The sequence below is a fragment of the Grampus griseus genome (genome assembly GCF_964374135.1).
Source record: "Grampus griseus genome assembly, chromosome: X".
Classification (NCBI taxonomy): Eukaryota; Metazoa; Chordata; class Mammalia; order Artiodactyla; family Delphinidae; genus Grampus; species Grampus griseus.
Window position 1 is genome coordinate 59,212,653 of NC_138999.1, and position 13,403 is coordinate 59,226,055.

At 38.2% G+C, this 13,403-nt stretch overlaps 1 protein-coding gene across 1 annotated transcript in view; it reads left to right on the plus strand.

Annotated features, from left to right (window-relative positions):
* KIF4A (kinesin family member 4A) overlaps nucleotides 1–13,403 on the plus strand; it is a 126,182-nt gene that overhangs the window by 80,282 nt on the left and 32,497 nt on the right. Inside the window, exons 15-19 of the mRNA XM_082681712.1 lie at nucleotides 4,825–4,928; nucleotides 5,885–6,029; nucleotides 6,766–6,876; nucleotides 10,612–10,695; nucleotides 11,904–12,017. Coding sequence (XP_082537838.1) covers nucleotides 4,825–4,928; nucleotides 5,885–6,029; nucleotides 6,766–6,876; nucleotides 10,612–10,695; nucleotides 11,904–12,017 — 558 coding nt within the window. The remainder of the gene's footprint in view (nucleotides 1–4,824; nucleotides 4,929–5,884; nucleotides 6,030–6,765; nucleotides 6,877–10,611; nucleotides 10,696–11,903; nucleotides 12,018–13,403) is intronic.

Genomic DNA, 13,403 nt, shown 5'->3' on the forward strand with positions numbered 1-13,403 from the left:
GCGGTCCAGTGGTTGGGACTGGGGGCTTTCACTGCTGTGGGCCTGGGTCCAATCCCTGGTTGGGGAACTAAGATCCCTCAAGCCATGTAGCATGGCCAAAAATAATAATAATCATCACAATAGTAATAATAATCTCATTTTTTCATTTACTTAGTCTGCTATTTACCTGTCAATAATTTATCTCCAAACTTCTTAACAGAATTATAAAACTCCTCTCAGTAGTCAAACATACCAGGTAATTTATCAATCCATTTCTTTCTTGAAGACAACCCTCTTGGAATCTTTTGTTCTGGTTTGCTTTCTCTAGGCCTACTGCTCAGCCATCAGCCTGGGACTGTCGTCCTGGGAACCTGCTTCACTTCTCATCTCTGTATTGAAACCGATTCCATGTCTTCCTCATTCTTGGGCTACTCCTTTGTGTTGGTGGAGTACAACCCAAACAGCTTTCTGAGAAAGTGTACATGAAAGGAAAATGTTTTAAACCATTGCATGCCTGAAAATAGCTTTTTGTTGTTGTTGTGGTGGTGGTGGTGATGGTGGTGTTTCTTACACTTGTTAGTTTGGCTGGGTTTAGAATTCTACAGTGGAAATCGTTTTTCTTCAGAATTTTGAAGGCTTTGCTCCATGGTCTTCTATTTCCAATGTTGCTGTTTAGAAGTCCATTATAATTCCTGATTCTTTTTATTTGACCTGTATTTTCCTCCCCTCTGGCAACTTTCAGGATCTTTTCTTTATCCCCAAATATTCTTTAATTTCACAATCATGTGCCTTGGTGTGGATCTGTTCTCACTTATTGTGCTTGCTGCTTGGTGGGTCCTTTCAATCTAGAAATTTGTATTCTTCTTTAGTGGGAAGTTTTCTTGTATTATTTCTTTAATAATGCCCACCTCTCTATTTTCTTTTTTCTTTTCTTTTTTTTAGTAAATTTATTTATTTTTTTGGCTGCATTGGGTCTTCGTTGCTGCACATGGGCTTCCTCTAGTTGCGGCGAGCAGGGGCTACTCTTCACTGTGGTGTGCGGGCTTCTCATTGCGGTGGGTTCTCTTGTTGTGGAGCACAGGCTCTAGGTGCGCGGGCTTCAGTAGTTGTGCACGCGGGCTCAGTAGTTGTGGCTCACAGGCTCTAGAGTGCAGTCTCAGTAGTTGTGGCGCACGGGCTTAGTTGTTCTGTGGCATGTGGGATCTTCCTGGACCAGGGATCGAACCCCTGTCCCCTGCATTGGCAGGCAGATTCTTAACCACTACGCCACCAGGGAAATCCCTGTTTTTTCTTTTCTTGCACTCCTCTTAGTCAGATATTGGATCTCTTAGATTTAGTCTCTGCTTTTCTTATCTCCTCTCTCCTATTTTCTATTTCTTTGTCTTTTTATTCCATTCTCTGGGAGATTTCCTTGCACTCCTTCTGGTGAATTTTTTTATTTGTCTATTTCTAAGATTTTTTAAAATTCTCTAATTGTTCCTTTTTATAGCCTTCTCTTCTTTTTTTCATGGATGCAGTGCTCATCTCTAAGGATAGAAATTAAATTTTGTTGAAGTTTTCTTCTTCCTGCCTTGCCTCTGTTTCATTCAAATTCCCCTCTTTAGTGTGTTTGATTTGGTCTTTCATGTAAGAAGCTTTCTTCAAATTTCCAGTGATCTTTGGTTGTCCATTCATATTTAACAGTGAGACACTAATAGCCAATAGGAAGTTCTGTATGCATAGGTTTCTCTGGGCTGGTCAGTTTCCAATAAAGAAATCTTTCATTCTCTTGCCTGGAGTTGTGTGGGGAGAGTAGTAATATGCCCTATTTCTGGTAACTCAGAGGAAATGAGGGAGTTGAAGTCTCTCCAGTTATATACAGACTTTTATTTAATTCCCTATCAGTAGTATGTTACTTTATCCCTGCCTTTTGCTGTGTCTGCTGCCTATGAGTCCAGCCTGTCAGGTTCAGCCTCTCCAGAGAGGAAACCTCTTCTCCTCTTTGTGGTGCTATGGTTCAAATTAGCTTGTTACTTCTTGACATTTGTCCTATAGGAGTCATAGTTTAGCTTTTTCTACTCTAATTCAGTTACCACTTATCCAAAATATTTTCCTCATCCAAAAAAGTTTGTTTATATCTCTTGACTGCTCTCTTCATCCTTATTGATTTATACCCTTTTGGGAGGTCATTTTAGTGGGTTTTCAGGAGAGAGCAAGTTAAATACATAGCTCAATCTTCCATACTAACAGGACATAAAATGCAGCCTTTTTTAGGTTGAATGTATTTTGGCCTTTCCAGGATAAACGAAGGATTAACGATAAGGCTGAGAAATTATTCCTCTCTTCTTGTACTCTTGCCTAGAAACGCAGGGACATATGTTCCCCCAGTGTACTTCTAACCCTATGAGGGGGTACTAGTAATGATCTATAGCTATAGCTGTAATAAGATAACTTGTCCTTTTTTTCCCTTGGAATCAAATATGCTTGAGCTTCCAAACCTTAAAGTTAAAAGGAAATAAATTCTTAATGTTAACAGTACCTTTTAATCACATGTAAATGTCTCTCTTTTTCTAAGAAATAAAGGTAATTTTTTGTTCTAAACAATATTTTTCCTATCACTGTAAAGAATTGCGATAGAAAAATCTGAGGAGGTATAAGTTCTTGTTAGTGAAGACTACCATGAATTATAATAGCCCAGGAGTCAAATATTTGAATAATTTCCCTTGTGGAGCCAGTGAGACTATTAACTGAATGTGGCATACATAATGAAGAGATACTATTTTTTTACCCATCCCATTGGTAAAAATTTTGAAATGTAGCAATATCAAATGTTCACAAGGGTGCAGGGAAATAAGTACTCTCATACATAGCTAGCGAGAGTGTAAACTGGAATAACCACTTTGGGGGACAATTTGGTAGTATCTATTAAAATTGAAAATGTGTACCCCCATGACCCTGTAATCCACTTGTCTCTACCCTAGAAAAACCTTGCACGTGTTCACAGAAGGCATGTACAAGAATGTTTCATTATGGCAACAAAAAGAATGAGATAGATCTGTATGCACTGATATAAATAAACCTCCAAGACCAAGTTTTAAAAAAAAGGCAAGTTACAGAATATTATCTACATATAATGTAACTCTGTTTATCTTTAACATATTTCAGTAAGTACACACATACACATATATATATGCACATGTGTGTGTATATATTATTTTAAAGTCTATTTATTTACATATATTATTATATATTCTAGGCATTTGCCACAATATACTTAGTAAATACACACACACACGGCATTTACATTTCTATGTAAATGTCTAGAATATGTACATGTCCATATACATAGTATGTAAGTGTCTAGGGAAAAAGTGTCTGGAAGATCTGGACCAAGCTGATGACAGTGGTTACTTCTGGAGAGAGGACTGGAATTTTGGCAGGGGTAAGGAAGTCAAGGGGACTTGCCCTTTATATGTATTATCTGGATTATTTTTTACAAGAATGTTTTCATGTGTTACTTCTATAAGTACACATACACACACACACACACACACACACACGTTATTGCCAGTTTAAATATACAGGGTATATAAAGCAGTGAGATTGGTTTCATTGATTAGATTGAAATGACTAAAAGTATACTTCATGGAAAATAGCTCTTGCCTATTTAGGTACAGCCCCACCTAACCTGCCTCTGCTTCTTTTTGTCATTTCAGTACTGGTCTAAGGCCCTCGTATAATCTTCTTGGCTACCAACCACTCATTCAGTCAGTTTCCTTTAATCTTTTTTTGGTTATGAGAACAGGAAGGAATCTGTTCATTGAGTTTTCCCAATCTTGGAAAAACTACCAAACTTCAGTTTCTAGAATTTGTTTTCTAAGTGCATGCAGAACTGCAGTTGCTATTGAATGCATACGTTTGAAAGTTCAGAATATAAGAATGTTTGTGCAGCTCTTTACAGTTTACAAAATATCTTTACTTTTTATCTTATTCAGTCTTCCCAACAACCCTGTGAGGTAGGTGGTGTTAGTTGTTTACATAGATAGGAAAACTCTCGGGGGTCCCCAAGACCACCCCCAGGTTCAATGATTCACCAGGAGGACTCACAGGACTCAGTGTAAGATTTATTACAGTGGAAGTATACAAAACAAAATCAGCAAAGGGAAAGAACACATGGGGCAAGGTCTGAAGGAAAACAGGTGCAAGCTTCCAAGAGTCTTCTTCCGATGGAGTCACATAGTATGTACTTAATTCCTCCAGCAATGGGTTTTGACAACATGTGTTGTCAAAATGTTGTCTATCAGGGAAGCTCCCCTGAGCCTAGGAGTCCAGGATTGTTAGCAGCAGTAATTCATGTAGGCATTCTCTGCCTAGCACATACAAAAATTCTAGACTTCCAGAAGGAAAGCATGTGTTCAGGATAAATCATTCTGTTTGCACAGTTTAGGCATAATGAGCCACTCTTATCAGTTAGGAGATGGTGGGAATCCTACCAAAATCCAAGATCCCAGACATGAGCCGAGGTCCAACTTGCAAGCCAGGTCTGTTTTTAGGATATCAGTCTCAGGCCTGCCACAGTAACTCTTGTTTGCATAGAAACTAAGACTAAAAGAGATGAAATGGCTTTCCTTAAGTTGTTTAGATAGAATGTGCTGGACTCAAGGTTTAAACCCAGGCCTTTGGATTCCAAGTTCATACTTTTCCCACTATATAATTTCATTCTCCATCAAATCAAGTACAAATGCTTTTAGTGTGCAATCGAAGTGGTAAAGTTGAATGCCTAGTTCCTTAAGGCATGAGATGTTGAAGTGATTTTCTTGCTTTGCCTTTTAATGTTTTCTTTCTCTCGACCTATAACATTTCTAGGATAACATAAAAAACCTAGAATTGGAAGTCATCAATCTGCAAAAGGAAAAAGAAGAATTGGTTCTTGAACTTCAGACAGCAAAGAAGGATGTCAACCATGCCAAGTAAGAAAAAAGTCAATACTATTATTTCAAGTCCCAAACTGTGTATGAAAAGCCATAGACGAAACAGAGAAGTGAAAGAGCCATTTCCTGCCCCTACAGGATTTAAACCTAATTATGGAGAGGAGACCTAAAACAAAAGAAAAGCTAAGGAACTGAGATTTTAAATAACATCTCATGGTGACAGTAAAAGAATGCCATAACACAGCATATGATTAGCAGCCAAATAAATTTCTTAGGCAGTAATGGCTTTAAGAGTTCAGAGGCAGGAGATATCAGTTCAGGCTGGCATGATCAAGGAAAGCTTTATAAGAAGTTAGCATTTGAGCTGTATTTTGAAAGGTTATCAGACCTACCAGACAGCAAGAGTTTCTTTGTCCCTGTGCTGATGGTAAATTAGTTTGTGAATAGAATTAATATTCAGGCTAGCAAATGAAAAATCAATCTAGCCATCCCTTAGCCGGTTAAGAATAAAACCAAGACAAATTACCAGAATATCCTACACTCCCTTAGACCTTTGCCTTTATTGGCTATTCTACCTTCTTTTTACTTAGTGATTCTGTTATATCTCTCTATAGTATCTAAAGTTCATGTTCTTAAAAGTTATGTTGAATGTTTACTTTCTATCTCAGACTTGTGTAACAATCATCGGAATTATTCCTTAGGCTCAAGTGAAGTGAAATGCCTTCAAAGAACCATCCTTTTAACGCAGAGTGGTGAGAGAGTAGTGTATTGAGGCAGCTACATTGTTACTTACGCAAAAAATTTCCTTTACTCTTTAGCTCCCAGTGTTGAGATGGTTTTGGTTGTTTGGGTGGGATTCATTATTTAAAGATGGCTATGTGACTGGCCGCCTATTTTATATATATCAAGGTTGTGAACCTGGGAGTCTAATATTATGTCTTTTGGAGTCAGACTTTGCTGCTGCTAGTCCTCATTCCTACAACATCTGTGTTTAGGTTGAGTGAGCGCCGCCGGAAACGTCTCCAGGAGCTAGAGGGTCAAATAGCTGATCTGAAGAAGAAACTGAATGAGCAGTCTAAACTTCTGAAGCTGAAAGAATCCACAGAGCATACCGTCTCCAAACTGAACCAGGAAATACGGGTAATAAACTCTCATCCTTGCATTTACCCTATAGAAACTTACAAACATAGGCGTTTTATTTAGAATTATACTACAGAGGTGTTTGCAGGTGAGAAAGTAGCAGGCAGGGCCCATCATTTCAAGTCTTTGAATCTCTACAGATGTCCCTTTTGTAGGACATTGTGCTAGCCATCTAGAATCTGAATAACAAAACTCTGCTTTGACATTCAGAGTTTTAATGTTAGATTCTCTGAAACCAAAGGGCGAGGATACCTTAATATTTAGTGGTGACATTCTGACCACTTTCCATGATCATGTGGAATAATTTTGCAAAGTGGTTGCAAAACAACAGATACATAGAGAAAATTTTCAGTCATTGAATGTTCAACTTCTGACATGTACAAAGTGGTGGTTACAGGTCATTGTACTGAAACTATTCGAATACAGTGGTTGCTAGGTAGATTTGTCCTTGAGACTTAGTAGATACTTCCTTGAAATTTCATTTATATGCAGTGAATTTAGGGCTGGATTTAGCTTGTAGGTACATTTTTTCTATTATTTCTTCAGAGCGTTCATTTGTATAGTCTATGTAAGAATAGCAAGTGGTATTGCAAACGTAATCAGAAAATCTGTTGGCAGGCTTCTCAGCTCAGCTCTGGATTTTTTTCTCTCTTCTTAATGGTTAGTCTATCCATCTGTACATCAGCCCAGAATAAGTGCAGATGACTACTATTCGTGCTGGTTTTTGTTTCTACAGGTGATGAAAAACCAGCGGGTACAGTTAATGCGTCAGATGAAAGAGGATGCTGAGAGGTTCAGACAGTGGAAGCAACAAAAAGACAAAGAAGTAATCCAATTAAAAGAACGGGTAAGTAACTACAATTTCTCAAAGTCCTACCTAATGAACCCTTTTCTGGGCTGACTAACATTAAAGCTTCTCTTCAAACAGCTGGTATCTCTAAATATATGATACATTCATGAATTTAACAACTATTTATTAAACGTCTACTACGTGCAAGATACTATCCACTAGATACCATGGAAAATAGAAAGATGAGTAGTATATGTGTTTTGCTCTTGAAGACTATCTTGTCTAAAGGGGAAAATGAGACATACGCATGATTTTCTTCAATACAAGAAATAAAGAGACTTGTGCTTTACAAATAGTCTAAAATACCAATGTAATTAAGAAAGGGAAGCACACTTCCAGTTGGACTGAAAAGACCTTGAACAATAGGGAGGATTTTGATAGAGATAAATGCAGGCATTCCAGATAAATGGAAGAGCAGGAACAAAGACACAGAGATGACAACTTTGTAGGAATAGCGAATGATCCAGGTGGGATGAAAGATAGTAGGAGAAGATTCCATTGGAAAGACAAGTTGAATCTGGATTGTTAAAGATCTAGGAAGTTTGAACTGTATTTTGTTAGCAGTGTAAAGATTTTTAAGGTTTTTGAGAAACAAAGTGCTATCAGCAAAGTACTGCTTTCCAAAGATACATCTGGGAGTCAGGTGTGGAACAAACTGAACTATTGAGAAACTGGAGGCCAGAACACAAGTTAAGCAGGTATTGCGTCATCCAGAAAGATAATAAGGGCCTGAATTCGAGTAGTAACAATGTTCTTGGAAAGGACATTAATTTGGGGTAATTTTTAGAATTGGCCAGAATGTGATATGTTGGGTCAGGAAATGAGAGAAGTACTTCAGGAATGGTGACATGAGGAATGGTGGCATGAGGAGCTTTGTGGACTCTCTTCCCAGCAAAAGAAGCACAACTGGTGAAATGTATTGTCCTAAGGGCATACAGCAAGGAACCGATTATTCAAGGAAATCTACTAAATCTGAGTAAGAACAACAATAGTCTGTGGCATATGAGCCACGACCAACTCTCTCCCTTCATCCCCCTCAGCTCCATGTTGCTGAAGCTTTGTTTCAGGCAAGAGCAGCCAAGAGATCTGGGGATCCCTTCTTCCACCTAGCCTCCATGCAGAGGGTGGAAGCTGTATCCCTGCTGCAGAAGACCAGGACTACTGGGGTCTGACTACCATAACCCATCTAATCGTAGGATGTAGGTTCCATGTCAGGAGACCAGCCAAGAAAAATAGGGTATGCTGCCACTGGCCAGCATCCTACTCATAGAACAGAGATGTCACTCAGAGAAGTGGGCTTCTGTCCCCATCCCCAGGTCCTAAGCAGTGGTGCAGAGGATTCTGCCCAGGGGGAGGGGCAGTCCATAGGAATGCAGCTCTCCCTAAGGGGACTGACTTTATTTGGGGACAGAGTCTGGGGAAGTTAAAACCTAAAGGTGCTGTCAAAAACAATGGAAATTTTGATGGTGAGCAATTAAGAGGAGACTGGTAGCTCCATGAGAACAATAAATGAAACAGCAGTCGAAATATTCAAAGATCTAATGACTGAAAACTTTCTAAATTTGATGAAAAACATTAATCTACACATCTAAGAAGCTCAATCAACTACAAGTAGGATAAATGCAAAGAGATCAACACCCAAGACACATCATGTCCAATGGTTGAAAGACAAAGACAAAAAACTTAAAAACAGCAAGATAAAATTACTCATCACATACAAAGAAATCCCAATAAAATTAACAGCTGAATTCTCATAAGATCAGGAACAAGACAAGGGTATCCACTCTCGCCACTTCTATTCAACATTGTCCTGGAGGTTCTAGCCAGAACACTTAGGCAAGTAAAATATATGAAAGCCATCCACATTGGAAAGGAAAAAGCAAAACTATCTCTATTAGAGATGACATGATCTTGTATGTGGAAAATCCTAGAGAATCAACTGAAAACTATTAGAACTAATACATGTGTTCAGCAGGGTTGCAGGACATAAGTTCAATGCACAAAATTTGGTTGTATTTCTATTCACTAACAATTTGAAAATGAAATTAAGAAAGTTCCTTTTATAATAACATCAATAAGAATAAAATACTTAGGAATAAGCTTAACAAGTGTAAGACTTATACACTAAAAACTACATCATTGAATTAATTAAAGATCTAAATAGGGCTTCCCTGCTGGTGCAGTGGTTAAGAATCCACCTGCCAATGCAGGGGACACGGGTTTGAGCCCTGGTCTGGGAAGAGCCCACATGCTGCGGAGCAACTAAGCCTGTGCGCCACAACTACTGAGCCTGTGCTCTAGAGCCTGCAAGCCACAACTACTGAGCCCATGCACCACAACTACTGAAGCCCGCGTGCCTAGAGCCTGTGCTCCACATCAAGAGAAGCCTCCACAATGAGAAGCCCACGCACCACAATGAAGAGTAGCCCCCACTCGTCGCAACTAGAGAAAGCCTGCACGCAGCAATGAAGACCCAACACAGCCAAAAAATAAATAAATTAATTTTTTTTAAAAAGATCTAAATACATGGAACAATAATCCATGCTCATGGATGGGAAGACTTAATATTCTTAAGTTGGAATACCCCCTCAGATTGATCTACAGATTCAACACAATCCCAACCAAATTTCCTCTAGCTTATTGGTAGAAATTCACATGCTGATCCTAAAAGTCATATGGAGATGCAGGTGACCCAGAATAGTCATAACAATCTTGAAAGAGAACAATACATTTGGAGATATCACATTTCCTGATTGCAACACAACCATCACCTCACATAGTTACCCCTTCTTTTCAGTGTAGGGAGAACACTTAAGATCTACTCTCCTAACAAATTTCAAGTATACAGTATAGTAGTATTAACTATAGTTACTATGCTATACATAGATCCCCAGAACTTATTCATTTTATAACTAAAATTTTGTACCCTTTGACCAACCTTTCCCCATTTTCCTCACTGCCCCCATCCCCTCCCCAGTACCTGGTAGCTATCATTCTACTGTCTGGTTATATGAGTTTGACTTTTTTAGATTTCACATATAAGTGAGATCATATAGTATTTGTCTTTCTCAGTCTGGTTTATTTCACTTACCACAGTGACCTCCAGGTTCATCCATGTTGTTACAAATAGCAGGATTTCCTTGTATGTGACTGAATGATATTCCATTGTATATACAGTTGACCCTTGAACAACGTGGGTTTGAACTGCGCGGGTCAACTTATACATGTATTTTTTTCAATAGTAAATACTACACTACTATACTATCCACAGTTGGTTAAATCCATGGATGCAGAACCACAGATATGGAGGGCCAACTGTAAAGTTACACATGAATTTTCGACTGCATGGGGGTTGGCACCCCTAACCCCACGTTGTTCAGGCGTCAACTGTATACACGTACCACATTTTCTTTATCCATTCATTTGTCAACAGCTTAGGTCAACTTAGGTTGTCAACTTAGGTTGTTTCCATATTTGGTTATTGTGAATAATGCTGCAACGAATATGGGAATGCAGATATCTCTTCAAGATACTGATTTCATTTCCTTTGGATATATATATACCCAGTAGTGAGATTGTCAGATCATATGGTCTTTCTATTTTTAATTTTTTAAGGAACCTCCATACTGATTTCCATAAAGACTATACCATTGAAAGACTCTTCAGTTACATTATAAGGTTTTATTTTAGCTAGCTGAATAGCAATAAAAAGTCTGACTCTTTTCTTCTCAGGACCGTAAGAGGCAATATGAACTGCTCAAACTTGAAAGATGCTTCCAGAAACAGTCTAGTGTGCTCAGACGTAAAACTGAAGAGGTAAGAAAATCCAATCTGCTAGGTCAAGTGTATTATCACTTTCAGGCTTGGATGATGGCAGAGGAGTATCCCTTAAATGAGCCAGTGTCCTGAGAAACCAGGGATAACAGTCTTGACCAGCAGTTCCTAAGTCTTGATCCCTGTTTGTCATGAGCTGTCAGCAGATAAAAACCTGATGAAAATGGCACTATTCAAATAAGGATTTTTTCTAATTGGGCTTGCTTCTTTCCAAACAAAACAAAACAAAAAGAGTAATTCTGATATATGACATTTCCAGACGCTTTCAATCTGCAGTGCTTCCTTGAAATTGTGTGCCTCCCCTAGGCTCTAACGGAGTAGCTGTTCACCAGTGTTATGTACATGGAGACTTATAAATGTAGTTCCTATAAGAATTCAAACCCATAGAATTTTTTATTTTTCTTGACTAATATGCTAGAAATTAGAATGTTCTTTCTTTTTTATTATGTTAATATAAATTATTTTATTGAAGTAGAATATATATACCTAAAAAGGGCACAAATATTATGTACATCTCCACGAGTTATTCCAAAGCGAAAAAACCTGTACAACCATCAACCTAAGACAAACAAGTCACTACTAGAACCTTAGAACTTCATCCCCACCCCCACCTGTTCTCTCTCCAAATGACGAGTCCTTCCCTCTTCCTCAGAGGTAACGACTGTCCTGACTTCTAACACTACAAATTATTTTTCCTGGTTTTGAAGGGAATTACAGAGAATGAAGTGCATCTTGTTTCTTTGATTTGGTAGTAGAATTGTAATAAACACCAATGCTGTTGCACGTAGGGGTGGTTTGCTCTGAACTTGCCGTTCAGTATCTTTTGGCACAGGTACGTGAGCATTTCTGGTGAGTTATACCTAGGGGGGAAATGATGAATCACAGGGATTGTGTATGTTCAAGTTTAGTTAATAATGACAAATGATTTTCCATGGTGTTTGTACCAAAGTTTACTCACACCAGCCATGGATAAGAGTTTCAGTTGCTCCATATCCTCACTAACCTGGGGATTGTCAGTCATTTTATTTTTTCATCGTAGCCACTCCAGGGTTTAAGTAAAAGCATCTCACTGGGTTCTAATTTGTATTTCTCAGATGATTAGCTGTATGAATCATCAGATACATAATTAATGAAGAATGTTCTTCTTTCTACCCTTCAATTCAACATTACTATGAGCCATTTTTATTTAGGCAGCAGCTGCCAACAAGCGTCTCAAGGATGCTCTCCAAAAACAACGAGAGGTCGCAGAAAAGCGGAAGGAGACTCAGAGCCGTGGAATGGAAGGCACTACAGCTCGAGTGAAGGTATGGACAACTTGAACTGCCATTTGTCTTATGTACATTGGGAATAGGAAAAAATGGGAAGTAGCTTTCTTTTCGTTTAGAAGTAAACACTACAAAATCTGGAGTTCTACCTGAAAGCATTATTTCCTAAAGATATGATTATCTCTGAACGGTTGTTAAAGACCATGAGTAGTGAACCCTTTCTATCCCTGCCCCTGTTCAGTTAATTTTTAAAGTTTTATTGAGGTATACTTGACCTACAATAAATTATACATATTTAAAGTGTACAGTTTAATAAGTTTTGACACAGATATGCGCCCATTAAATCATCACCACAATCAAGATAAAGTCAATGTCCATCAGGACCAAAACTTTCTTCGTACACCTTTGTAATCCCTCCCTCCCCTCCCCAGTCTATCCCTCTACGCCCCATCTCCAGGCAGCCATTAATCTGCTTTCTGTCACTGGATTTTCTACATAGACGATCACATCATCTGCGCATAGGGACAATTTTATTTATCCTTACCCACTCTGTATGCCTTTAAAAAAAACTTTCTTGCCTTATTGTACTTGCTAGAACCTCCAATAAAATATCGAATAGAATAGGTGAAAAGAGGGCATCCTTGCTTTGTTCCCAATCTTAGAGAGAAAGCATTCAGCCTTTCACCATTAAGTACGATATTAGCTATAGGTTTTTTGTATATGTTCTTCATCAGGTTGAAGAAGTTCTTGTCTGTTCTTAGTTTGCTGAAAGTTTTTATGATGAATAGATGTTGGATTTTTTCAAAAGTTTTTTCTGAATCTTCTTGAGCTGATCTTATGGTTTCTGATCTTTTTGAGATAATCTTCTTGAGGTGATCTTAAGATCTTATGGTTGGTTGGTTTGTTTTTATTCAGTATGGCAAACGACATTGATTTTTTTCCAACTTATTTTATTAAGGTATAACTGATGTACAGTAAGATCTACCCTTTTTACTGTAGTTCTGCAAGTTTTAACATCATATACAGGTGTATAACCACCACCACAATAAAAATATAGAGTAGTTCTATATTCCCCTATAACACTTTGTAGTCAGTTTCTCCCACATCCATATGCTGGCCCTTCACAAACACTGATCTGTATTCTGTCATTATTGTTTTCACTTTGCATTGCATCAGTGTCATATAACTGGAAACGTACAGTATGGCTTCTTTCACTTAGCATAAGGCATTTGATATTCATCCATGTTGTTGCCTGTATTATTCCATCATATGGATGTTCCACAGTTTATGTATTCGCCTGTTAAAGGTTATCTTGGAGTCTTTTTTTCCCCTAGTTTTTGGTGATCATGAATAAGGCCACTATAAAGGCATTCACATACAGGTTTCTGTATAACAAAGGTAGTCATTTCACTTGGGTAAATACCT